The sequence below is a fragment of the Chaetodon auriga genome, chromosome 12 (assembly GCF_051107435.1).
Source record: "Chaetodon auriga isolate fChaAug3 chromosome 12, fChaAug3.hap1, whole genome shotgun sequence".
Classification (NCBI taxonomy): Eukaryota; Metazoa; Chordata; class Actinopteri; order Chaetodontiformes; family Chaetodontidae; genus Chaetodon; species Chaetodon auriga.
In genome coordinates this window covers 9,974,080-10,000,977 of record NC_135085.1, presented here as the reverse complement: position 1 = coordinate 10,000,977, position 26,898 = coordinate 9,974,080, and the positions used below count along the sequence as shown (strand labels likewise).

Here is a 26,898-nt window from a genome sequence, read left to right as displayed (position 1 = left end):
CAGTATTTCAACTTTGGACTGGGCATAGCTTCTATGATAGATCTTTACAGAGAAGGCAGTTTTATATCCCTTCAGCAACTAAATCCAGTTTTTCCAGATACTTGAAGGCATGAAGTTTTTTCAAACAATATTTTTCTCCATCTCCTCAGAACCCACATAATAACTGGATAAATGATTGTTTAAGGGTGGACCCATCACAAAGGGGAGCCATATATATCTGCATATCTACTTTACATGAGATAATTCATGCAGCAGTCTCCTCACTAAACTGCATAAACAACAGTGGGGGTGTGGAATTAGGCTCAGATAAATCTGAAGCAACGTGGCAGAGAGCAGTTGGGTTCATGCAAAAATCATCAATATGTGTCAAACCTGGACTGCTACAATTTAAAGTAACTCCTAGGCTCCACCTATGCAACAGCAAGCTTGCCAAAATCTTACCATAAAGAGACAAAAATTGTGGGGTAGACAGGATCCAGAAAAGTTTGGGGCCTGTCCAGAGTTGGAAGACTTCTGGGCAGGGGTCTTTGATACTAGTGTATGTGACACAAGGGTCCCACGGAACCCTATGACAGCCATAATTGGAGTGGCCCCACAAGACTACAGCCATTATCATGCTGCGGTTGTGACTTTCTTCATGCCTCTTGCATGGTGTCACAGCTCAGATGAAAAAAGAGCACACTGCCTTGCCATAAACTCTGAGTGAAGCACTTAATGATGCACCCTAAAGTAGAGCAACTCAGACATGTCACTCAGGCCTCACTGAAAAGGTTTATTAAGAAATGGCAGCATTACTTCATGTTGGAAGAATCCCTGTTCATTTTATGTTTCACTGCAGGGCGTGGCTGACAGGTCAGGTTCAGCATCCTCCTCTCCTGAGCACACTTGCTCGCAATCAGACAATCAAAGCTCACCTGCTGCTGCAGTATATAAGCACCGGCTCTCCACCTGGTATTTGTTGAATTGTCAACTCATCTATGTGATCATGACTGACACCAGAAGAATTACTTGATTACTTAATCTGACTTTGTCTTTTTCACATTTTTTGAAGCATCTATTAAAACCCATTGACTTTTTACTTAACTCCTGCCTAACTTGTCTGAGTTTGTTTGGGTCCGTTTGAACAAAACCGGCAGGGTTAACAAAAGAGGAATATCTCCTAATGCATTGTATTGCTCTACTTTCTTAACATTTTTTCTCAATATGTTCCTCTCATGTCAGCTGCTCATTAAGTGCGGCATCTTGAACCTGTTTACTATCTTTAAATGATCATAGCTGATTATCATTATTAGTGGCATATCTGCCCCCCAAACATACTTTTACTCTTTTCTATGTTCAAAACAAGTCTGTTGCAATGCAGATTGAAGAGAGTACCTGAATTCAATTACAATAGTTGACGCATAATGCGAAGCTGCAAACAGAGAAGCACTGTATTTATTCAAAACATAAAGAAAAACATAAAGCATGACATTGGAAATATTGAAAAGAGCCCAAGCAGCACGCTGCACTTTCAGCATTTAGGAGAGGAAAACTACCACTAATAAAACACAGACTGCATGTAGTGTGTGTGTGTGTGTGTGTGTGTGTGTGTGTGTGTGTGTGTGTGTGTGTGTAAAACGATGCCTTTATCACTCTTAGTGCGCTTGTCCTTAAATATCAAAGAACAAATAGTAAAATACAATTACCAAAAAATAAAATGCTAAGTATTTTACGCACAGTACTTGTGCGTTAAGATGCTTATTACCGTTAATGTTGTTAACCAATGAGAGGCTGAGAAAAAGGCGACGGAGGGATCACTGAAGTGTTTGTTGGCGCGAGATAACTTCATTCCACTGAGGCTGACCTGCTGTCTGTTGCCAGGGCAATCGTCCGTCCTTCACCGAGCATCATCTCTTGGTGTGTGTGGGCGGCACATTTCGGTCTTTGTGGCTCGTCAGCCCCCTGTGTTGGAGGCAGAGAGATCTTCTCACAGCCAGAGAGAAGCCCGAGGGAGCTAAGGGGAGAATTTGCAGCAGGGGAAGTACGTGAGTCAGGGGTTGGTTCTATTGCCAATCGCACCTGATAAGTCTGGGAAATATTTACTGAGTGATTTTTAACGTGCCATCAGCAGATCTCATCATCATCATCGTCATCATGAGGAAGATCACCAGCAAACACTTGTTGTGCTTCCTCCTACTCGTCTTCCCGCTGTCCTGGGCAGAGGACACGAAGAATGATGTGAGGAAGCGTGAGAATGACACAGGTGAGGATTCAGCCTTTTTAAATGACGCTTAAGATTCACGCGGAGGGCATTTCCTGTGTGTTGTGCCTCTAAAAAGACGTTTAAAGGCCACATGGTGAGCGCATTTTGTCAAGGAAAATTATGACTTGATAAAAGATGTGGCTTAACATAGACTGATGTGGCTGCTCCATGTCACGTAGTGCCTTTGTAGAAATGCATTGAGTCTGCGATTAACCAAAGCATCCACGATTGTTTTGCAAAGTAGTAAATAAATTAATTTAAATTTGAAAGGAGGAGAGACAGTTTCTTGTAGGGGAACGTGCATCGCTTATTGCTCATATTTTGATGATGTATTTGATGTATTTAAAATTATTTTTGTTTTAAAAAATCGAATTAATTAAAATTGAATCTGTCCACAGGAGGTTTTTGCAGTGAAGCCTTTCACAATTCAATGCAAACATTTCTGAATCTGCTCAAACTCAAGTAAACAACATCTTAAATATGAAGATCTTTTTTTCATGAAATACTTTTCAAAATGTCCTCCATTTAAAATATTACCTTTGTCCTCTAACCACTCTTCATTGTATTAAACCACTGTTTGGACATCTGGTATGATTTTACAGGTTTTGAAGCGAAAAGGTTTTGAATAAATCATTGGGCCGCAGACAGATCATCTCAGTGTTCTGATTATGAGTTTGTGACAGCTTTAATCAAGGCAAGCTGTGGCTGCATTTTGGTTTCTTTCAGTTTCCAGAGTTGCATCACACTATGAGCAGGACACATGCAGAGTCAGTCACACTTCAAGGTCCAAAAAATAATTTTTGACTGTAGAAATGACAAGAACGCTACGTTTGGCTTGATGATAAAGAGCACATTTTGTAAGTCTGCTTTAGTGCCGCAAACATTGTATAAACATGTAAACATCATCAGAAATATTTTTAGCATTTGTCTTCTGTTAATTTGTGCATTAGAATACCTGCCATCAGTGTGATGATGACATGATAACATGTTCCAGTCTGAAGACTGGCTGTTCTGTGCTGAGGAAAGCATTTGACTACAGATGGACTAAGAATTGTTTGCTTTAAAAGTAACAGAACATGAGGTGAGAGGGTTGTTTGTCACCGACCTCCTGTGGTTTGGCACGGCAGCGCAACATATCACCTTATGAGGCTGATGTAACAAACTTGTCAGGAAACAGTTCGTGCACATCCAGTAGACACAGAGCAAGAGTAGCATACATTTGGACTCGCGTTTCTGGCCACGTGGCGATGGCAAATTCCATTACACTCCTTTTAGATCTGTTTTCAATCTCCACTGACCCCTGAAAGAAGTATCTGACTCTTTAGCTGCTAAATGCTCCACTATGTTCACCAGATAGTCAGATAGCTAACAGATAGCTAAAAATTAGCTGAAAGAGACTTAAATGGTCCATAGAGCCAAATTATGCAGCAGAACTGCAGCCTCTGATGCTAATTCTCTGTGGATTTGTCACTACATGTACCTTCTTTCATATTATGCGTAATTAATACTGACGCACCGTCATGAGTCATTCCCAAACAACTGATTTAAAGGGCTCAGCTCATGTGTTTCATTTGTGCTCACCATAGTGTGAGTGATTTGGACACCAATCAGCTCATTGTGCCAACCTCAGCACATGCTGCTGTTTAGTGCAGCTTGGTTCACTTGACCATGACCCCTGGGCAGTGACGGTTTGGCACAAATACACGAGGCTCTGCTTATTAAGCAATTGAGCCTGTGTGATTTAGCCTGTGGAGAGAACAGGCACACCAAACACATTCAATTAACCAGAAAACCAATGTCACCAAGAGCGGTGTTTAAGATGTGAAAGTGGACACAATGGGAAAACATGAGGAGGGTGTTTTATTACACTCGAGAAGGTGGTTCCACAGGAAATGCTATATTTCAAGTAGTCAAGTAGAGACATCTAAAAGGTGCAGATCAAAATGTAGATGAGGGCCTCAGCATAAGCAGGAGGAGAGATATGAAACACCACCAAGCTGAACAGAGGTATATGTAATATAGTGGATATCTTAACATCTGGCCAAAGATTATTCCCAAAGTGTTGAGCTGGATTGGAAGGGAAGATGCATCAGCCATCAGTCATGAGGCAGACAGAAAGAAGTCAGCGCGAACGGTGAGTGTGCTGAAGGTGCCAGTGTCTGAAGTCTGGAGGTGTGGAGCCACTGGATTGTGCATGTTGTTCTCAGTGCTGTTTGGCACAGTTAGATGTACAAAACAAAACCATTGATTTACATCGATTTCAAATGTGTGCAGTTGTCCTCAGTTTAAGATGGAGATCCATATGGTAGAAATGCTCCTACTTCAGTGCAGTGAAGAAAAATCAATCAGCAGATAGTCAACAGTGACGGCTGTCTGTCAGTAACTATCATGTCAGAAGACAAATATTAATAATGTGTGTCTGTGTGGTTGTGTTCTATTTTCTATTATCATGTTTTTATCCTTTGTCAAGCACCTTGTGTTGCATTTTTATGTATGAAAGGTGCTATACAAATAAAGTTTGATTGATTGACTGATAAAGCTCCTTTTTAGCTCTCCTTCTTCCGTGGAGGAGTCCAGTAATGCAGCTGACATAACAACTGAGCAATCTTCCTCTGAGGAAGACTCAGTAACAGTATCTATCCCCAGCTGGTAGTAAGACAAAGGAACTGGTTCAGCACACACTGCACTTCCCAGAACCCCATTTTCACCAATGGTGAGAAAGTCAAGCAGTTTCAAATACATTGGGGTCACACTGGACAGTAAATCCAGTTTTGAGCCACACACCAGTGATGTCAAATGCTGCCAGCAAAGGCCATTTGGAGACTCAAAGCAGCCTCTGTTGCCCCCACCCTCTGTTACTGCTTCACAAAAGCATAATCCAGTCAATACCTCTGCTGCTCTCTTTTTCTCTCCATGGTCTCCAACAAGAACATATTAAACACATTGCTTCCAGAATCATTGGTCTCCCAACCCCCAGCCTCTCTCATCTCAAAAACACATCCATACATGACCGTAGACCCTAACCCCCCCCCCCCCCCAACTCATGTTATATTCTACTCACACATGGTCGCAAATACAGACACTAGCTGATGTTTTGTTCCATTTGCTGTAATGGTGCTAAATTATACAGCTCGCTAAACGCAAGAACACACCATGTGTTGTGTACAAAAGTATTTATGTTGTATGTAAATGCAAAAAATAATCAAACCAGACTAAGTCTGCAGCCATGCTATCAGCTCTGTGAGGCTCTACTGAGACACAGTGGTGCTTTGAGCAAAATACTTCCATCAGCATGTTAACATGCTCACAGAAACAATGCTAAGAGGCTGATGTTTAGCAGGTATAGTTAGTTTAGTGTGCTAAGATGCCATGATGATGGTAATGTCACTGCTTTTGCTGGTATTTGGTCATTAACAAAAGTAACGAAAAGTACTGGACAAAATAAATGTTGACCTGATGATGATGATGATGATGATGATGATGATGATGATAGATGAAAAGCCAGAGGATCACCAAAATGATTGCAATTCATACTCTGAGCACCAGGGATATCTGTAACAAATCTGTAACAAATTTCATGACAATCCAATCAATCTTTCACTCTAAAACCCACAAGTGAACCTGCTGGGGGTGCTAGAGAAAAATATCAGGGAATCACCAGAATTATTAGGGTTTATTGTCTGGGAATGTGTTTCCAAACTTCCATGGAGATTCTTCCACTTGTTTGGACCAAAGTGGTGGGCCGACTGACTGACAGACCGACATTACCATCCATAGAGCCACTCATTATATCCGTACGGAGTTGTACAGATAGACTTGACCAGTATCACAAAACATCCTTTGAAAAAAAAAAAAGAAAAAGAAAAGAAAGGACTGAAATAGAACAGCTGTTAACTGGAGTTTCAACCCTTTGAACACACTGAAAATGGATGACCCCTTTAGGTCTCCCAAAACCTTTGAGATTTAAGTAAACACTGTTACTGACTTATTCCAGGTGTCATCCAACAAGAATGGGAGGGAGGAGATTTAGGCTTCCAGTTGTACAGTAATAAATTTAACAGACTGGCCAGTAGTGCAGAAAAGGAGTGCTTATAAAGAAACTGATAAATACATTTTACACACCTGATTCTCTCCTAATATTTGATGGTGCTGGTAATTCTTCCCAGTCGTTACATAAGGATGGACATAGCCTAAACATTTGCAAACATCTTTTTAATAAAAGCATAGAAAGCACAGACTCAGATTACTCAGATGAGGCTTCACAAAGGTCAGCCCACCTCCTGACGGAACAGCTGATCCCTCTGAAGATTCCTCTACATGGAGGCTTTGTTTAACTTGCCATGTTTAGCTGTACATTCCTCTTTCCAAAACCCAGTCTTTGTGAAGTTCTGCCAAGTTCTCCACCATTAACCACTAATGAGTTGCAACGGACCAAAGCTTTGCACCCCTCCTTGTGGGTGGTCAGTCCATATAGCAATGACTCCATTTTGGCCTGACCCCAACCTGACTGCATGGATGCTCGCCACTCAGACTCCAGGAGGGGATCCCACCTTCCTCATTTCATCTGAAGTTCATCCGTCTACTTGTGGTTGGTTCAGAGGGGTTCTAGAAACTGCTGCACCTGACAACACATCTCCCAAGGTCACACAAATTCACTCACCACAGTATGATGCAGATTCCCAGAGCATTGAGTGAGCAAAAAAAGAGTCCACATGTCCACGTGTCCACATCCCTGTTCCTTCACATTGAAAGTAGCCTGATGAAGTGGTGTGGACATTTTATCGGGGTGCTGAGGTATTCCAGGCACATCTGACTGGCAGACAAGCCAGGAGCACACCCAGAAGACCAATATACAGTCTTTAATACAAGTTTGATTAATACATGTTACTCTTCAGAGGTAAATCCCACGTCCAATTAAGCGTTGACCTGCCAGGACAAACAGGAAAATAAAGAAGAAGCAGCAGTGGTATAGGTCTGACGAGAATGTGGTGAGGCTTTGCTTTTCTTGGCCAGGGAAGCTGAACTGACGTTCAATGAAGAAAAGTACAGAGACCATTATAACACCAATGTTTATTGAGTATCTTTACAAACAATAAACAGTGATTCTTCCATTATGTCCAACTCTAGTTTGGAGCCAAGTGAAGACCAGACGACTGTTTGCGAGGCGAAAGATTTCTCCTTCACAAGAGAGTCACATTCCTGTAAGCTTTTCTTCCTTTTTCCTTTTCAGTACGGCATGCTTTTGAATGCTTGAAATTACAGGAGTTTTGAGTTTCGATTGGTTGCACCTGCATGTGAAGGTGTCCAAATTGGCCAAGTTTAATCCAAACCTCTTAAATTCCTTAGAGGGAGCTTCAAAGTTAGAAAAACACATGCGTTCAACTTCAGTACACTCCATGTATCCTGCATTTCATTGAAACCTCATCACTAAACAATACACTGCAGCACTACTTATTCCAGGAGACACGGAGCAACATTAGCAGTCATTTAAATTTGTGTTTCTGGCCAGTGAAGCTTTTATCCAAAGTGACATACATATGAATTCCCACACCAGCATCAGGGGGCAGTTTTGGGGTTCAGTATCTTGCCCAAGGATACTTTGGCATGTGGACTGCCGAGGTCAGGGATCAAACCACCGACCTTCTGATTGGCAGTCGACCGCTCTACCTACTGAGCCACAGCCTCCCTCCCTTTGACCTCTTTCTTGGTCTCAACTGACTCTTGAGGCAAATATCTGGTTTTGATTCTGCCAAATGCTCTTTGCTGCCAAATGTTCACCAGCTAGATACTAACTTTGTCTGTCTGCTGTTTTGAGCTGGTAGTGTAAAGCAGGTTCGTCCTCGCATAATCACTGAAAGCAGCTGCCAGCTGTCTTAAAACAACACTAATGAGAACAGTGAAAGTGAAAATTGTTTGTGAGTTCATCACTAGGAGCGACCCCTTTCACATTACACCTAGTAATTTGACCCTTTGTGTATGTGAAAATATCGTCATGAGGCACAACGGTCCATGGGGATTGTAACTATTTTTGCATTTTGTGATGAGACATTTCATATTAATGCTCTCCAAGTAAATTCTCTTGGTGCTGTTTCAGAGACATAATTTAAACCTGATGACCCCGGCACGTCGCTGCGGCCGCCTGATGGAAAACTGCTCTTCTCACATGCCGTGCTGTGACCCCTGCGCCTCCTGCCGCTGTCGGCTTTTCAACACTATCTGTCACTGCTGGAGAATGAACCCCCTGTGCTTAAAGAAGACATAGATGAAGCAGAAACACACACACTGCTCTCTGGCCTGTGGGGTTTTGTATTTTACAGTGTAGGTGCAGTTTCAACAATATTATTACTCTTCCGCATGAAGTCGAAACATTTGGGAAATCATGAAAGATTAGAAAGATAAGAAAGGTTAAAGGTGAAAATGCTTTCCATTGTCTGTGGCTTCAACTCTTCAGTGATGGAAGGAAAGATGGGAATGAAAGTGAACCCTGTGTTTGGCATAAATAAGCAAATACTCATAGAAATGTTTACAAAAATATACCCAACATAGAGTATGTAGGTGTAACAAAGGATGAATAACATGCTTTTTTATGCATGTGGACATTCATGTATAAATGTGTGTTGTGTCTTGGGTATTTCCTGCTCTGCAGCTGCTTCTCTGTCTTTATCATCTCTGTTCTCCTGCCATAAACAAGATTTACATCAAAGCATACATTTCTTTATTAAAAACTAACCTCCCTATAGACTAAATATAGAAAAAATACAGCTAAATCATGTGTTTTGAGTCATCAACACTTAAGGTTTTTCATTCCAGTGTCACATCATGGCTTTGGGAACAGATATATTGCCAGTACGTGGGGATTTATGAGTCAAAATTTGTTTATATTTTTGCTATTGAATAAATGTGTTGTTAAGCTTATGTTGTCCTTGTGGTTTTGTTCTCCTTATTTTTTTTTTTTGTGTGTGTCAAAATGTACTGAAATGCTTAAATCTATAACAATAACTTATACTGTACTGAATGTGGATTTAATGTCAGTTGCAATTTCATTTGATGAGATTTATTGGCCTGTAAAGACAGCTTATATTGCCAAAGCAAACAAATGTTAACAGTGATTATAGCAATAGTAGATATTTTTGGGATTATAGGATTCATGGGAAGAAGCAACACCTCGTTTAGAAAAGGTGAAACATGGGATCAAAACAAAGCAAAAAAAAAAAAAAAAGTAGCTGTGTTGCAAATGTTTGCTGGCAGCTATTTTATGGGACTTAACCTATTAAGTATTTTTTCACAGGTAGATTAAATGGAAAGCAGAACAATCATGAACATTAACCCTACCTGTTGGAGGCCATGTGTGGATCCATTAAGTGTGTCTTTTTTTGTGGTGGAAAGTGAACTGATATGTTTCTAGTAATCGATTTCATACAGGTCATCATATGTTCAGTATATCCGCAAAAGCCATGAACATAAAGGAATCAAGGACAACAAATAAAAGGCCTAAAGAACATTTCGCTAATGTGTCTGTGATGAGCAAACCATATAAGTTCATAGACCTGAGCACATGTACTGTCTCTGATTTTGTCAGCTTGTGTTGTCAAATGAAAAACAGTCATGCATGTAGGGAGGATGGCTTCAAGGAACATTATAAAGGTCAACAATATTATCTATTTCTTTCATAAACGACCGGATCAGTCACCTGCTCCCTTAGCACAGATTTGTTCTCAGAAATTTAAATAACATATAAGATTACATTGATTGGACATTTTCTCCTGCATGATACCCAGCCAAAGAGCATCATTTGATTTATATACTTACCAGGACATATTTCTTTCTCTGGGTACAGAGTACACCAAAAAATGAAGAAGAAAAATGAGCAGTTAACCTGCATACACAGACTGAATGTGCTTGAGAGCAGAACAGAGACAGCAAGCACTTTATGGGCAGCTATGGAATTTCTTGGTGTCAAAGAGGAAGGGAAAATAGCTGCGTGAATGTTAGTCAGAGAGAGAAAATGCAGAAGTTGCTGCTAAAGAAACAAGGAGAGACAGAGAGGGACATCACTTTAACTGCCGTCAGGCTTGTTGAGAGCTCGTTTGGCATCATGGCAGAGCTCAGCTTCAATGTGGACCACGGCTATCTGGAGGGTCTGGTTAGAGGAATGAAGGCTGGGATTCTGACTCGCACTGACTATCACAATCTGGCCCAGTGCGACACACTTGAGGGTAAGAATATTGTATCACATTATCATCTTTGATTGAGCTACAGCCTGCAGCTACTCCCTTTTTTTAATTCTTGTGCATGTGTTTGTGGGTGTCAGGGTGAGCGCTGACAGGGATTATTTTATCTTTTTCTTCACTTGGACCTCAGTTTTCAAGGAAATTAACTGACTTTACTTTCCAAGAAAAAGGTAATCCCATCTGAGAGACAGGAAGTCAGTGAGGATGAAGACAAATGAGATGTTAGGTTTAAAAATAGCCATGTGTGAGTTATATACTGTATCATGATTAACCTCTTCCTGGGTTTTTGTAACAGCAAGCTAAGAGGAAGTGCCTGTACAGAAACCTGAGATGCCTATGATGAACTGGAGTCAACCTGAGACAAAAAGAGGAGTAGAGCATAAAACCTTTAGACAATGTCTTTCCTCTCCTCAGACATGAAGCTGCACCTGCAGAGTACAGATTATGGTAAGATGCTGACATCCGCTGAAGAGGACCTGACTGTGTCTCTGGTGGACAGCAAGCTGAGGGAGAACCTGGTGACTGAATTCAGCTGCCTTCGCTCCAACGCCCTGCCTCCACTATCGACCTTCCTTGACTATATAACGTATGACGTGACACCACATGTGCTGAATTCTGAATTGCACAAAGTTCACAGGATGAGCAAATAAGCACATTACACATTTATTTCCTGTAGTTATCAAACCATTCAACATTTTGTCTTGGTGATCTTTGAGAGAAAACTGTAGTTCTTTTTCTAACATCATTTGCTGTGGGATGGGAAAAGTCTCTGTGGGAATCGTGTCTGTGTGACCACATACGCAAGTTCAAATGACACCATGTCTGTCAGTGACAGGGAGGACGAAGTGTGCTCGGGATATGTCCTTTCAAATTACCACACTTGATAAACCCTTCTCATATCATTCCTGTTTTCCTGAGCCTGTTTACATCTGCCATTAACATGTGTCTTGGGTGGATGGTGCTAATTACAAGTGTAAACGACCACCAGGACCCATTGTGATCCGATCACTCAAATCACTTGCTGACGTGATCTTGGATGCATGTGACCACGTATGCCTTCTGATGCGTCCCCAACAAGCACGTAAAAGAACATTCCTCAGTAATGCAGGGTGTGGTGGTTGTTTTAGCGGGATGCAACATATAATGCCATCCAGACAAATAAATGTACATCTATTTACCCTGTTCTCTGTGTTGCCATAGCTACAGCTACATGATCGACAATGTGGTGATGCTGATCACCGGGGCCCTGAAACAGAGAGATGTGGCAGAGCTGCTCCCGCGGTGTCACCCAATGGGAGCTTTCGACCAAATGGCAGCAGTGGGCATTGCTCGCACCCCGACGGAGCTCTACTCAGCCATCCTGGTGGACACACCGCTGGGTAGATTCATAAATTAATCTGTGTTTAATCCCCAAAGACGATAAGCGTTAGTATCGTACTAATACCCTTTCAGTCACAGAGTCGTTCAAGTCACTAGAGGTAATTAACCATCAACCGTTTACATTGGAAGTGGAAATGGATTTTAAATGGTGAGGAGGAAACACCAATGAAAAGTCTGAAGTACGGAAGCCCACGTCTGCTTGGAAAGGCGAAAAAAAAAAAAAAGACATGAAAATAAAAAAAATACTCATGTTCAACTTACTAAGACAACATTTTTGACTTATTATCTTAGAGTTTCAACTTTTCTGTCAAAATTTTTAGGCTCACCTGCATGTTTTTATTAAATATGTGGTTCTTGAGCTTGGTGACCACTTGAACAGCTAATTAGTAAACTAACTTGTTTATGGTAACTCACAAGCTAACTGCTAAACATGCTAGCCAGTCGGTGTAGTGCTATTTGGTCACAGTAGCTCTCAAGCCTTCTTTCTACTTTTCTTATCCTGGGCTGTTTACTCTCCTCCTCACCATTTCAGTCTGTAAAGAGCTACTCAAAAAGAGGCAAAGTGCCATCTGAACTAGTGAGCTTGCTAATTGATAGCAACATAGCTAATAAGCTATGATAGTCTTCAGATCTCCATTTCCTCAAGACAATCCACCAACCACAGCTATTCCATCGGGATGAGTAGATTTTGTGTTTAAATTTAGTAAATCAGAATTTTGATTTACCATATGTGTTTTATTTGTGTTTATAATTTGAACCTCCATATCTATATTTGTCCTCCATGTTGAACTTTTGCAAGATGAAAAAGTCAATCAAACTGATGCCCACTGTGTTATAGCTCAGTTTTTCCAGGATGCTGTGTCTGAGTCCAACCTGGATGAGATGGAAGCTGAGGTCCTCAGGAACAAACTCTACAAGGTGACTACAGGGTGACATGAGACTTGCATAACTACCCTAATTTACCTTGATATCTGGGTCTGTGTGTGTGTGTGTGTGTGTGTGTGTGTGTGTGTGTGTGTGTCTGTGTCTGTGTGTGTGTCTGTGTCTGTGTCTGTGTGTGTGTTCATGTAGATTCTGGCCTGTACAACTTTCTACTGTGTCACATGTGTTATACAACCCAAGCTCATGCAGACCTTAAAGTCATGTTTTCACTGGTGTTACATCAGCAGGCACTTATCTTAATGGTTGTTTCAGGCATATTTAGAGGCTTTCCACTCTTTCTGCAAGAGCATTGGTGGTGCCACAAAAGATCTAATGTGTCCTGTCCTGGAGGTATGTCACAGTTTCCCCTGCATGCGCTGGATTCGTTGATGTACGGTACAAAAGACTTTTTGGTGAAAATACTGTCTGTGTGTATGTGTGCTGCAGTTTGAGGCAGACAGACGGGCCTTCATCATCACGGTGAACTCCTTCGGGACAGAACTCAGCGGTGCAGACAGGAGTGCATTGTATCCATCTTGTGGCAAACTTTACCCCGAAGGGCTGCGATTGCTGGCCAAGGCCGAGGACCACGAACAGGTCAAAGCTGTGGCCGACTGTTATCCAGTGAGTCTGCTCTCATCTCTAATGAGAGCTGCTGTCTTGTTACTACAGTTGATTTAAAATCAGACATGTGGTTAACTTTAACCTCAACCTCCCTGCAGGAGTATAAACTCATTTTTGAAGATCCTGACCCAGCATCAGAGTTTAAGACTCTAGAGGACAGATTCTTTGAACAAGAGGTAATATACCCTTAATTTAAGAGTGGACTGACCCATGAGCTGATGCTGCTCCCAGATAGCTCTTTTCTTTCTTTTTTTTTTTACATTTCTGCAGAGCTGAAACAGCAAACAGTAAATGTATGCATGCACATGTAAATCTGCCTTTTGTCTCCATGCGCAGCCTCAGTTCCCATCCTTTATCTTTTCACAGGTGAAGCTGAACACACTTGCTTTCCTGCAGCAGTTCCACTTCGGAGTATTTTACTCCTACATCAAACTGAAGGAGCAGGAGAGTCGCAACATCGTCTGGATCTCTGAGTGTGTCACACAGAGACAGAAGTCCAAAATACACAACTACATACCCATCTTCCCAGGAACAAATTAACTGAGCAATAATGAGAAAGACATACATATATTTAACATACAGTTGTAAGATAGTATACAACAAGGTAATAAATGCCCTTTATGAAAAGTATTTGTTGATCTCTTTATGATTTCATTTTGGTTGAGGATTAGTTGCTGTGGTTGCACTAAAGTCAGTCACAGATATTTTCAGTGTTTGTACTACACACCACAGAAAATACAAAAATATGGCGTCTACCTGCTACAGTTAGTATGTTCACATTCACATTGCTGGCACAATATCTGCATGTCTAAACAGGTCAAAGGTGTACAGGGAAGTATAATGTGTAAATATACAATGAAGTACAAAATTTCATACAAAATAAAAGTGTAAGTAATGTAGCACAAACAGTGGTATAAAAGTGTAAATTTAGTTTTAGCAGCTAACAGAGGTCATGAAACCATCTTTGCTCTTCATTTGCTCATCTTTCCTTCAGACTTTCACTGAAACAAAAAGACAAAACCAGACAGTAAAATGTAAAATCTAGTTTCTGCATGGATTTATTTTAAACATCTGCTACATCACAACACAGCATAAAATCGGAGGTGATAGATGTATGAGTCTAATGATGCATGTCTTGGTTGTATGGTCTAACTTACAGCACTGGGCAGGGACCTCCAGAGGTATGTAGTTCTGCTGGCAGAGGTGAACAAAAGCCGCTGCTAATCTGCAGGGAGCTCTGGAAGAGCTCAACTCACATGCTGACAAGAACTGGGCTGGACCCACCTGACAACAGACAACATTTAGACATGAAGCTCAAACAAACAGTTCATTTCTTTTCCTCTGACAGATGTCAAGTCCTGAGTTCAGTTTCTTCCATCTCACCTAAAGCTGGAGTCAGTAACATTGGAAAAAACCCAACAAGATTAAGCTTGATTTGGAAAGTATCCAACTGAAATATCCCATAACCTCCATTTAGGCCTCCCTCCAGAGTCCCTCCATTACAACACATGAAGACACAGGAGAGAGCATCGGGGAGAGGAGTACTAATGAGAAGAGCTGCTCTTTCAATAAATACATAAACAACTCTGTTAAGTGCCACAATCACATAAACACAAGCTAAACAGCTGCCATGAGCGCAGTGCTGTGGGTGTGTGCTTCATGCTGCTGGGTTAGTGTTCACAAAAAATACGTCTGAAGTACACTGACACACTGATACACTTTATCTTAGCTGAAAATCTGTACATTTATTTTGCAGCACATCTGTTTGGCAGAACTACTGCCAATGTGTGACCTTTTCTCATCGTGCCCATCTGAGGCATTTCTTATCTTGGTAATAAAATCCACAAAATGCTTGGAGTGATCAGGGTCTGTCTGGTGCTGTGCCAAACACATGTTTTCATAGTGTGCCCATATCATGAACAGATAAAATTCATGTAAAACAGAGTGAGTGTTTTTCAGCTTACCACCCTGAAGCAGGAACTCAGAGGTGAATCAGGAGAGGAGAAGAGAAAATCACAGCTCACGGGGCTTTTGGCAGCTTTTGGAAAGTGCTGTATCACACCTGGCGGTTTAATACAATCTGGTTTCATCTAAAGACACACATAATCAAACTCCAGGTGAGAACTGGATACTTTACTGTCAACAAAGCTCCACCGCCATGATATTATAGACACAAGAATTTAAGATTTGCTTCTCCCTTGTCCAACCTGCCAACTGTGGAAAAAACTGTCCAGGTTTTCAGCTTGTGATCCATCAGGTAAAGGACAGTCGTTCCCTGCTTCGTTGTCGTTGGTCCCTAACAGACCAGTGGACGTGCCTGTGTGGAGAAAAACAGTTTTAAATGTCAGTGCAGCGGCAGATTTGTTTATCCCAAGACATACTGTACGCTTAGTTTTCCTACCATGCAACCACCCATCCAGAGTGAAGCTGCACACCTCAAGCAACAGGTCACATGACACTGCCACTCCATTCTGATTGGACACCTGCACAACGTTCGAGCTGCTTCTGACAGCCACTCCGTCGTCACTGTGAGATGTGTGCGTTACAGCGCTGTTGCAGTTGGCCTTCACCTGTGAGACACACATTTCCTTTTATTTTTACAGACATAGTGAAATTTTGTTTTCTGAGCAGAAAATCTCCAGATCCATCATCTTAATTCATGTTAATTCACTCTGTCATCGGTGTGAACACATGCCTGTCCATTGTGCTGAATTTTGATGGTGCTGTTATTCATTCCGATGAGGAGGAAGCTATGCGAGTCTGAGCGGAGCAGCAGTGTGAATGAGGGGTCGGTGCTGACATCTTGGGCCAGTAGCAGCGGACAAGAGCCCGGGAGCTCATACAGGTGACCGTCAAATGTCACTACAAACTGATCTGCCACCAAAAGAGCTTGGTCTTATGGAGAGAGACAGAATAAGAAAGACATCATTGCAAATTGATAAAATCCTCCATTACAATTATACAGGTGAAAAATGTCGAGCTAGTCTTACATCTAAATGGGCTGTCCATTATCTTCCTTTTGAGGCGGTATAGTTCAGCGATGGGTCTGACGGAGGCAAGGGTCTGCAGGGGCATCAGGAGCCAGTCCTCCAGAAGGATCTCCACCAGTCCAGCCTCGGCCACCCTGGACCAGGGGAGCGATGGCAGCGGCACTGACACAACCACTGAGCACTCTCTGGAGAAACCAAGAACGCTCCATTCAAAATATCTTACTCAAACCATTTGGTTACATCTGTTTTGGTCTAGATTGGCAGAACATATCAATGACTATATTTCAGAATTTAGTTTAGCCTGCTTTGAATTAAAGTAAAGTCACTCATAGTCAACCTGGACATCCAAATAACTTCCTTGTCTCAACCAAATGTAGTCCAGTTTTTACCTGGACATGTTTTGACCTTACTTCTTACTGGGTAGGATGTGCATACTATCACATAAGGAGGAATACGTCCCTTGTCTGATCTCTTTAACCATTTCATGAAAAGAGGACTTAGAGAGTTTTTCTTCATGTAGGTCTCAGACATGTGCAGTACCTGGGGGAGAATTTGTAGACAGAGGCCAGTCGCTTCCTGACTCCAGACAGAGCCATCGCTAACCTGGTCTCCACCCAGTGGTAGGTATGCTGACCTGCCTAATTCACACACATCATCAGACCATTAATACACATTAATGAGTTAATTTACGTGCATATTAGTATGCTGGAGTCTTCTGAGTCTGAAACTTTGATACTAATATGCCTGCATACATAATTCTATAACCCTGATTCAAAAAAGATGGGACACTGTGTAAAACATAAATAACACAGAATGTGATGACTTGTGAATCCTTTTTGAAATGAAGTCAAATGAAAACAGTACAAAGACAATATATTTAATGTCTGACCTCATCAACTCGTATTTGATTGTTTTTTGTAAATATATGTTTAGTCTGAATTTATGTTTTACTAATTACTGCATGACTTGAGTTGATGATGCACCTGCCAATGACCTGGAAAATGTTTTTACATATCATAGTATCCCAGTTAGTGTCCAGGTTTATCAAAACCAGAGTAAGAGCTCACCTACATTTTTGAAACCAGGATATTAACAGTACAAGCACACAACCTGGATACTCCATCGTAATTGAGATACTTGTGTGCATGTAAACACGCTACCTGACACACTAAAAAGGCACCAGCACGCAGATTTCTTACCACATCCAGGGTGACACTGAGCATGGCAACACTGGCCTGAGCCAGTGGCCTCAACTGAGGGTTCCCCAACAGAGCCGGTAAGACCTCCACCAGCCTGCCAGTCCACAAGGAAACAGCCTCCCTCCACAAAGCCTCCGGCCTCTGGCCCTTCACGTCCTGGTACACACCTGCCAGAGTGGCCAGAGGCCCTGAGGATGGAGCACAACACAGTGTCAGAGTTTGCCTTTTCACACACTTGAGATGGCTCTTTTATGAGAGCAGCTACAGGTAAACTTCATCTCTCACGTTGCCGTTATGAGAAACAAAACAACAAGAGGTGCAGGAGGCACCTGGCAGCAGAAAAAATACGATCGTGTGAGGAAAAATGAGATGTTTTTCATGCCTCACATAAGGATGTAGAGGCAGACGAGCTTAGCTCATGATTTAGAGATTAGGTGTCTGCCTGTGAGGAAAGGCAGAGACAGACTGTACTGTCTTGTCTCAAGAACTAAAGGGCAAAAATGTAGTTATAGCAACTACATTTACTGTGTTAATATAACCACAGCACGGCATGCTGTCATCGTAGTTCACGTGCCTGAATCTCATCTGAAGACAATCACAATTCACATAGAAATACCACAATATTGTTTTTTTACTATATGAGAAGTGGAGGCGTTGGAGTTTCAGTGGCATTTCAAGATTTTTGATTGCTTTGCCAGTCAGGACAGCAGCTGACATGACTGGGTGTCACTGTCCCTCTGGACTCACTCCTCAGCTCCTGTTGTCCCAGCAGAGAGGCGTGCTGCAGCAGGCCGAGACAGCGCGGCAGGCTGTCAGTCACGATGCGACGCAGGAGGCTGTTCTGCCACAGAGCCAGCAAACCTCTGTCTTTGTGGCCCAGCAGAGCCTCGGCTCGCTGGGATACATGAAGGGGAACAGCGCTCAGCTCCTGGAGCAGCTCACTGCCTCTGGACTGTGGAGAACGTTGTGAAGAGAAGCAGTCACCATAATTACAAACTGCACATGTAAGCCTTAAAGTTAGCGTTATCGGAGCCTTTGTTTACATTAAGTGTCCTACAGCAGTTTGTGTTTACCTGCTGTCTGAATTCCATGAGGAGATGCTGTAAAGTCTTTATTCTCTCCAACAACTTATTCTGAATCCGAGAGCTCAAATGTTGAATCCAGGTCTGTGAACACAACAACATACAGTATTTCAAAGTGTCATACTGTGTACAGTAAATATGTGGCTGCTTTCATGCTATCGCTTTGATACCTCCACTGCAGTTAGACTTTTCAAGCAGCCTCTTGCTCTCAGCATCAGCCTCTGATTGGCCGATCCCACAGACACACTGCCCAGAGTTTCAGGTTCGCTGCTGTTGCCGTCTCCTTTCTGCACATCCAGCATCAGACTGCCATTTGTTCCCACACATGCCAGCACAGCGACGTCCTCATTCAGCTCTGGACCTGGACGTTAACAGATTCCTCATAATCATAGTTTGAATGTTTTTGTTATTTTTTCAAATATTGTACAGATTATAAGATAAGATAAGATATACAATTTGATGGAGTATGGTTATGTAATTCTACTTGCAGTATCGTATTAGTACCTGCAGTCATGTAGTTGCATAATGTAGCACATTAAGCAGTAGAATAAATCATTATAACATGGTATAGTAAAATAGTGCAGTCTAGTAATATAGTATGGGAGTGTAGTGATACAGTATAACAATGTGAAGTTCAGCAATATACCACAGAGGATGAAGTACAGTATGAGTATTTTATGAGTGTTTTACAACACAGTATAATATAATATAAAACACAATAAGTCATGTAACATATAATCCTAATGATATATAATAACATACAATAGATACCATATGAATTTATGGCTGATCGGTGTGATTTACCATTTGTATAACCTGCTGTGGTTTGAAGGCATCGCCCCCCTAGCGTCCCGTTCAGCCAGATCTTCTCGCTGCGGTCCAATCTGGCCTGCATCTGGAGGCCAGACCCCCGGGGCCAAAATACGGCACTACCCCCGACGTCCACGCTCCAATTACCCAACCTAGACTTTGAAGTATATCCACAAACATATTTGTACCCTCGCAGATGAGAAAGAATTGTAGTGGTTTTACAGGGGGGCTATGTGATGGACTATTTCTTCCTTGTAACTTCTTGAAGACTTGCCATCCTGTGGCAGGACCTAGCAGAGACCTTAGCAAATAGCCAAGAAATACACATAAGCCCCTGTAAAACTTCTCATTCTTTGAAAATTAAGAAGGAAGATATAGCATGTCAATAAATGAGCTTTAGGTGGATTCTGTTAGCTTTGGACAGAGCCAGACAAGCTGTCTCCCCTGCTTCCAGACTTTGTGATAAGATAAGATAACTGGCTGCAGCTTAGTATTTCCTAATAAACATGAGAGAGATATCAATCCTGCAAACATAACCCCAATCCCTAACTTTTGAAGAAGCGAAGAGCGACTGAAATGTCTTAACTTTGCAAAAATGTCTGCACTTTCCATGCGTAAAACTTAAATTATTCCTCACAAACAGTGCCATAATAATAAAAACAGTGTAATAATGCCATATCACAGTTCAGTCCCAGCAGCAGTGTAATAAAGCTTTTGTAAAAATGAGAAGCCCTGTTCAATCAAAGTTACAGGTTTTAACTAAGACTTGATCAGTCACCAGAAGGTTGTTGAAGCCTTTTACCTCAGAGAACAGGGACATGTTGGAGCCCTGAGCAGTGGAAGAGTTGGTAAGGGCGAAGGTGAGGCTGCAGTGGTGGGGCTGTCCTGTCACCGACAAGCGACAGTGCGTGTAAAACAGCTCCTCTCCTGAGTTCACCCTGTGGGATCCTGACCACGACAAAGTCTGAGAGACACAGAGAGGGAAAAGACAGCTGAAGAAATGTAACTGGGTAAGGTCATTCAAGTTACAAAGAGAAATATAAATGATATAAAATATTAAAAAATAGAAATACATTTTCCCAGAGATGAAGTGCATGCAAAGGCAAGTCATTACTCACTCCCCAACCCAGCTACAATCTCTCTACTTCATCAGAACACTTTCAGATGTGAAAATGAACTAGTCTTCACTGCATGAGAAGGAAAGAAATGCAGATGTGTGCACTCACAGGCTGTGGGGGGCAGAGGCCCAGCAGGACTGTGTGCTCCAGGCGATCCCTGAGGTTGGTCTGGATCTTAGTCAGAAGTGTGTGTGAAGGACAAGGCCAAGGGGACACTCTGTCCAGGCCGACATTAACCTGAAGGCTGTGCATGCCCCGTGGACCCTTCTAGAAGCAACACAGACACACAAACGGAGATTTTTTTAAAACAGCAGCCATCTGCAACCACAGGGAGAGGGAGTGAGAGTCAGATACTTGAAAAGTGTTTCCAGTCAGTGTGGAGCACAGAACCTGGTACTTCATGCCTTGCTTGATGCTCCTGTTGTCCCATCTAAGCTCTGCGTTTTGTGAAAATGAGTTTTCCTCCTGAGCCACTGACACACAGCCTTTAACAGAAGACACTACCATCTACACACACACACACACACACACACACACACACACACACACACACACACACAGATCAAGTAACTGGACACTCAACAAAGACTTATCATACACACGTCTATGAGGAGTTTTAAATTTTCAGGGTCCACCAACCTGTTGTGTTGAGAACAGAGCACAAGCCTGCCCCCTGCTGGAGCTATTCTGCCACTGTTTGTTCAGGTTTAGGGAGATGTTGACAGGGACTGTGCTGTCCCATGACAGATGGGTCTGCATGCACAATAAAAATAAAATAAGCATATAATAAAACTCCACACAAAGCACCCTGCCCAAATATGTAAGTAAGTTTTAAGGGATACTTTGAGGTTTTAATGATGAAACAGAGACTTGTTCTTCTCTAGCTAACAGACTCAGAGTTGCAACTGGTGAAGAATATTGTTTCAAATGTTTTGAAATGGTGACGCTCGTGTTGGGACTGAGATAAGGTATATATGCTGTAAAAGGAGCAGGTAAAAGTGTGGTGGCCTACTTGCTGGCTGCTGCGTCGCTCCACCTGTGAGCTGTGTGTCAGCATGTGAAGGGACATCTGACCGAGTGTGGAGGAGAACGGCTGCTTCAGCTCCAGTTTGGTCTCATTCATCTCCTCCGATCGACTCCACCAGCTAAGAGCTCTGACCTTCAGATGAACAAACCACAGTTTGTGACCACAGGAAACAGAAATCCAAATAGATGCTCACATGACTCATGTCTTATTTGGCAGAACATGACCACCTCATATTCAAAGATTCATTAAAGGAGACAGAAAGATTTTATATTTTCAGGGTCATGGCACATTTTGTACAGTCTGACCTGCTCCAGCCGGCCATGCCTCGTCCAGCCCAGTAAAACACTGTCTAGTCGACCCTGTAAAGAACGCTCCAGTACTGCCTCCAAACGAGTCCAACGGGGAACACAACGGATCTGAACTAAAGTCAAGGACAAAGAACAATCTGCAATCAGCTAAAATCTTAGGTGGTCGCTCATCACTCGTGTTCTCTGTTGGTAGCCCTGATGCTGGTATCCTGTTAGATGTGATGATAATGGACAAGCATTGTTCCTGTGATGGTTGTAATGTTCTGCAGAGTCGGTCTGCAGTGGTTCACCTTTCAGTGTCTGGTTCCCCATTTCCAGTGCTGGAGGTGCAGAGTAGAGACCAGACAAGCTGAACTCCTGATTGCCCCACACAGTGCCATGTTGAACTTGGTAGCTCCAGTCCCTGGCCTCATACACCGTCCTCACTGCCACAGTCCTGGGGAGTGGCTTCAACTACAGAACAAAGACAAGTGTACTTTTTCAGATCTGACCCATATATATTACAAAATAGATCATCCAGTGTGACGACCAGAATTACAGTGCACCTTCAGTGCAATATTGCCAGTGAAAATGTCTGTGACTTCTTGTATGTATATACGTAAAGAGTGTACATATACTTCCTTCATAGTCAAGATGTTTTAGCTCAGAAATACCTGTGGGTATGAGTGTTTGAGCTCTGCAGCCTGCCTGTATCCACTCTCTATGGCTGCCAGTTCCCCCACAGCCCACAGATGCCTCCTGCCTGACAATACCTCCACCAAACCTGCCACACTGGACTGAGACTGGTTCAGCTGGAGAGAGGGAAGAGAGATTCAGACACACATGGTGACATGCAATGCCAAAAAAACGTCAGCTACCAAAGCAAACGCATATAAAAGAACAACACAACAACAGCATAACAAGTGTAATTGCAGGACATGATCAGGACTGACTCTAAATCACAGCTGATGCAGAGATTTGCAGAGAGTATGTTGCTTCATTCTTGCTTAAAAAGAGCAGCTTTGAGAATAAGAACACACCTGAGAGCGGACATTGAGCTGAGAGGGCAGGTAAACCAACATCCTGGGAATATTCTGGACCACCTTCACCATCAGGTCCTTGCTGGACAAAAGACCATCTGTCACTTTACATATGTGTGTTTTTGATTTTCAGATTTTCTTCATGCCCAAACAGTGTTTTGGTTGTAAACTATGAGGTGGTGTGATTGATGTGGTTTCTGTACGTCTGTACAGTGTTTACAGTACCTATGAGGCAGATGGTGTCCCTGGAGGATGAGTGCCAGTGAGGAGCTAAGTTCAGGGTTAACAGCAATGGAGCATCTCAGCTGTGACTCAGTAAGTCTTCCCCAGGCCTCCACCTACATCAACAGTCACTACAGTTAACACAGAAGAGCAGCATTGTGGGAATTTTGAGTGTTCTGAGTGCATGTTGTTTTCACCTGTAAGGCAGGGCTTGTTTGTCCCTGTACGGTGTGTTTTAGTGTGACTCTGGCCTCCTTGGACCCTCCACGTGCCCCCCAGCCTCCTACATCCCCCACTACTTGGACTCTCCACTTGTGACAGTGAACGTCTACTGAGGCGCTCCGCAGAGGACCTGCAGAGAGTTCAGAGTACTGTTGCTAAAGGTTAAAGCATAACAGCCACTCAAATCCCTCCTGAGAATAAAAATTGTTGAACGTCTTTTGTTTTTGCAAGACAAAACTGAGAGCTGTCTGCATGTTGAAAATCAAATATTCTGGACTTTCATTTAGTAATATGGAAATTGACTTTGACTACTCTTTATAAAGTCAATGGTGACATCTGCTGGTCAGTCTTGACACTGCACTTGGATGGAAGGATTCAAGGGGAAACCTCATGACGACAGAGAGAGGAAAAAACAACAAGGTAGGTTTCATACTTGAATGAAAAAGTAAAAACAGACCCGAAATAAAATTATATGAAGAAAAAAAGACGTTGTCTTGTCCTCCTTGACCTTCAAAGGTACTGGGAAACAACTGCAGAAATATTTAGACATCCCAAACTTGAGGAAAAAGCATTAAAATGGGGCTGCAGCATGCAAATATTAAATTTAGCTGTTAATACAATCTGACCTTTGAACTGAGCAGTTAGGGTAGTGTTCAGACTGAGCTGTGTCCCTGTTTTATTAGAAACTGGTGGAGAGTAGGAGAGCAGCAGGGCCAGACGTCCATCAGCGACACTGACATTCAAGCCAGAGGCGAGCAGCTTGTGTCTGTCCACGGTGAGCTGAGCCCTGGACTGAAACTGAGAAAGGACTCCCTGGATGGAGCACAGACCCTTGGAGAGGAACATCATCGGAGGTGTGTTACTTTTGTTTTATCCACCCGTTCATTAAACCAACATGATGAATAAAGAACAAAAGCGTTCATGTGTTACATTACCTCCATATTACGTGGCAGCCCTCTGTCCTGTAGCCAAGACCAGCTGTGCCACAAGGTTCCTCTGATCTCTTTGGTCACTGGGAGACATTTCATCTTAAGCCTCATTCCCGCCTGCTGGCCTCCAAACTGGGTCTGTAGAGTCAAGGCCTTCCCCTCAGCAGATCCAAGGTCTACCTGCTCACACAGCCCACTGTGATATTACTCCTCTGAGAGACTGCACGCCTTCATTTAGTGAGCTTTTTTAAGCCGATCAATTCTGATTGGTGAAATCTGAGTTTCTAACCTGGATGCTGTTGTTTGCAGGGACTCCCAGTTTCTTCAGAGAGCTCACCGTGTGTCTGAAATGACTCTTCACTCTGACTGTTTCAGACATCTTTGTTACTGTCATCTCTTGACTTATCTGTGAAACATTCAGAACATTAACTGCAGCAGCTGTGATATCAAAGTCATGAACATAAATGTGCACATGACTCCAACCCTCTGCCATCTGAAGCACCAGAGCACCACACAGACAGACAGATCTCTTCTTTGTGCTTCTGTCTGAATTTTCAGTAAAGATGAATTGTCAGCTGGGTTGTAGTTTTAAATGGATGTACAGTATACACTGTTTCATAGAGTGCTTCTGCTGCCTCCTACCTTTTGATTTCCTGCACTGCTGTGTAACAGGTAATAGTATGAGCCATTGCCATGACTTCCAGAATTCAGGGTTAGCGCTGCATTGGCAGGAACACCCAGCTTCTTCAGCAGGGGCACAGAGTGGTTGAGATGAAGTAACGCTTCATTTTTATCCTGTAAAAACAACAGCACTGAATTATGAAACATGGTCATCACCCTCACTCTCTGAAAACAGGTCATTTAAGGCTCAACTTTGTGTTAAATGCATTAGAAGTGAAATGTGAACAATTGCATTTTAAAGGCAAATAACTGACAAAAAATGCTAATGAAAATGTGACTAATGTAAAATCACAAATGTTTCAACGTATTTTTACACCTTAGTTCTCTTAAGAGCCATTGATGCCTGCAGCTCTGTGTCATCTATCGCCATGGAGACCTGAGATTCAGCAACAGCTGGGGACACAGACACCAACCCAGAGGACTGTATTCTGTCTGGACTGCCCCACTCCTATGAGCAAGATTACAAATCGATATAGAAGTTTTTTCATCACTCATGAATGAAATAAGTGTAATTATCAGTGGCGTGTTTACCTGAATGACTGTGCAGTTGTTGTGATACAGCAGCGACCCCTGCAGGCCACTCTGTGACATCACTACTCCACTGGCTCTGACTGCACACTCCTCCATCTGAACGAGGGCGTCAGTTTCATATCGTTGTTTTCCGGCCCTGCTGGTTACTCTCAGTCTGCTGTGCTGCGGTACTTTTCTGAGAACAGGAAGGTTGTGACTGAGCTCGCCCTCCACACTCAGCTCTGGCCAGGGCCTTGTCTTCAGCCTCAGGAAACCCCTTTTGCCGCCCACACTGGCATCCAGCGTGGCTGTACAGATACCCTGAGGGTTTCTCCACACTGAGCCATTCAAATGAGTCTAGAATGGACAACATCATAAAGACTGGTAGAGTTAGCAAATTAAACAAATCTTACGCAAACAGTGAGCGGCTCCCTCGCAACTTTTTCTGTTTCTCTTTATTTGTTCAGCTTTTGTTCTTACGTGTGTACACATACTTGGGCAATGAAGATGATTCTGATAAAGCAGAAGATAATTAGATTAGTATCTAACTAATGATGCGTTACCCCATCATCTAAATGGTCTTTTTAAGGCTCTCAGAGTTAAAAATGTTTTGACCTATGAAGTGTGGGATGCTTAGGTTTAGGTGTGGGTTTGATGTGGTTCAGGTCTGGATTAATGATCTAATAGAAAACTGATCTACTTGGACTATTCATCATTGTATGTAAATCACAGGTATAATTTTTGTTATTAATTACATCTGTACGTTTCCTGACATGTCTTAATGTCTGCAGGTCGGACAAAGGTCTGTTGTAGTGCCTTCCTTAATAAGGTTTGTAAGAATATTTTGATCTATGAAATCTCTAAATTATTGATGTGATGGCCACATGGACAGATTTAAGGTTTAATACAACTTTCAACAGTGTCAAAGTAATTTCGTAATCATCCTCAAAACCTACAGTACCTGGAACATGGGGCACTTTGACTCCAGAGCCCAGAGCCACTCAGTCCCTCCTTTGGCAGATATGAACCTACTGGCTCTGATGGAACATGTCCCTGCTTTAATGAACAGGGCTCCAGCCTGCTCAGGACCAACAGGAGCGGTGGCCTCTATGGTGATCGTCTGTGGCACACCTTGGCTCCTCAGCCCATGGAAGGAGTGTTTGAGGATCCCAGACAAATGGGGAGGTCTGCAGGACTGACTAAGCTCCAGGGAGAGGTCCTGGTCTTCCGCCCTCAGAGAGGAGTTCATGGTAAGCTGGCAGGGGACGACTGACAGGAGGCCCTGCAGAGTCAGGGACACTGGGAGGACTGTTCCCTAAGGCACAGACATTAAATTGCCTACTTGTAATTTACTAGCTACATTGATTTTCCCACAGGTGTTTC

The 26,898-nt window shown here is 42.6% G+C and overlaps 3 protein-coding genes across 7 annotated transcripts in view; 2 read left to right on the top strand and 1 right to left on the bottom strand.

Annotated features, from left to right (window-relative positions):
* Positions 1 to 1,897: 1,897 nt before the first annotated feature.
* asip2b (agouti signaling protein, nonagouti homolog (mouse) 2b) lies at positions 1,898 to 9,157 on the top strand. Of its 2 annotated transcripts, none has more exons than XM_076745600.1 (4): positions 1,898 to 2,020; positions 2,111 to 2,242; positions 7,370 to 7,443; positions 8,337 to 9,157. In XM_076745600.1, the coding sequence occupies exons 2-4, from the start codon at positions 2,134 to 2,136 to the stop codon at positions 8,502 to 8,504; spliced, it is 351 nt and encodes a 116-aa protein (XP_076601715.1). In that variant the 5' UTR covers positions 1,898 to 2,020; positions 2,111 to 2,133; the 3' UTR covers positions 8,505 to 9,157. The 2 variants fall into 2 exon arrangements, with proteins under 2 accessions (XP_076601715.1, XP_076601714.1); XM_076745599.1 differs by having other exon boundaries at positions 1,932 to 2,020; positions 2,108 to 2,242.
* Positions 9,158 to 10,337: 1,180 nt separating this feature from the next.
* LOC143329613 (V-type proton ATPase subunit d 1-like) lies at positions 10,338 to 13,938 on the top strand. The gene is made up of 8 exons (XM_076745597.1): positions 10,338 to 10,458; positions 10,888 to 11,059; positions 11,674 to 11,852; positions 12,692 to 12,771; positions 13,048 to 13,125; positions 13,222 to 13,398; positions 13,497 to 13,574; positions 13,765 to 13,938. The coding sequence occupies exons 1-8, from the start codon at positions 10,338 to 10,340 to the stop codon at positions 13,936 to 13,938; spliced, it is 1,059 nt and encodes a 352-aa protein (XP_076601712.1).
* An 11-nt stretch (positions 13,939 to 13,949) lies between these two features.
* LOC143329612 (uncharacterized) overlaps positions 13,950 to 26,898 on the bottom strand; it is a 33,564-nt gene continuing 20,615 nt past the window's right edge. For 2 of the 4 annotated variants that reach the window (XM_076745595.1, XM_076745596.1), the window contains 31 exons: positions 26,477 to 26,830; positions 25,537 to 25,872; positions 25,322 to 25,453; positions 24,967 to 25,119; positions 24,614 to 24,730; positions 24,331 to 24,504; positions 24,022 to 24,226; positions 23,371 to 23,525; positions 23,177 to 23,289; positions 22,952 to 23,033; positions 22,586 to 22,723; positions 22,223 to 22,385; positions 21,930 to 22,045; positions 21,610 to 21,756; positions 21,237 to 21,350; positions 20,988 to 21,104; positions 20,706 to 20,864; positions 20,282 to 20,443; positions 19,474 to 19,636; positions 18,840 to 19,030; positions 18,661 to 18,753; positions 18,335 to 18,539; positions 17,588 to 17,775; positions 16,929 to 17,026; positions 16,389 to 16,573; positions 16,094 to 16,293; positions 15,800 to 15,968; positions 15,606 to 15,715; positions 15,363 to 15,488; positions 14,556 to 14,682; positions 13,950 to 14,399 (listed from right to left, as the gene is read on the bottom strand). In XM_076745595.1, the coding sequence (XP_076601710.1) occupies positions 14,389 to 14,399; positions 14,556 to 14,682; positions 15,363 to 15,488; positions 15,606 to 15,715; positions 15,800 to 15,968; positions 16,094 to 16,293; positions 16,389 to 16,573; positions 16,929 to 17,026; positions 17,588 to 17,775; positions 18,335 to 18,539; positions 18,661 to 18,753; positions 18,840 to 19,030; positions 19,474 to 19,636; positions 20,282 to 20,443; positions 20,706 to 20,864; positions 20,988 to 21,104; positions 21,237 to 21,350; positions 21,610 to 21,756; positions 21,930 to 22,045; positions 22,223 to 22,385; positions 22,586 to 22,723; positions 22,952 to 23,033; positions 23,177 to 23,289; positions 23,371 to 23,525; positions 24,022 to 24,226; positions 24,331 to 24,504; positions 24,614 to 24,730; positions 24,967 to 25,119; positions 25,322 to 25,453; positions 25,537 to 25,872; positions 26,477 to 26,830 (4,803 nt within the window). In that variant the 3' untranslated portion in view covers positions 13,950 to 14,388. Of the gene's footprint in view, positions 14,400 to 14,555; positions 14,683 to 15,362; positions 15,489 to 15,605; positions 15,716 to 15,799; positions 15,969 to 16,087; positions 16,294 to 16,388; positions 16,574 to 16,928; positions 17,027 to 17,587; positions 17,776 to 18,334; positions 18,540 to 18,660; positions 18,754 to 18,839; positions 19,031 to 19,473; positions 19,637 to 20,281; positions 20,444 to 20,705; positions 20,865 to 20,987; positions 21,105 to 21,236; positions 21,351 to 21,609; positions 21,757 to 21,929; positions 22,046 to 22,222; positions 22,386 to 22,585; positions 22,724 to 22,951; positions 23,034 to 23,176; positions 23,290 to 23,370; positions 23,526 to 24,021; positions 24,227 to 24,330; positions 24,505 to 24,613; positions 24,731 to 24,966; positions 25,120 to 25,321; positions 25,454 to 25,536; positions 25,873 to 26,476; positions 26,831 to 26,898 lie in introns of those variants that run through there. The other 2 variants (XM_076745594.1, XR_013077888.1) reach the window with 2 other exon arrangements.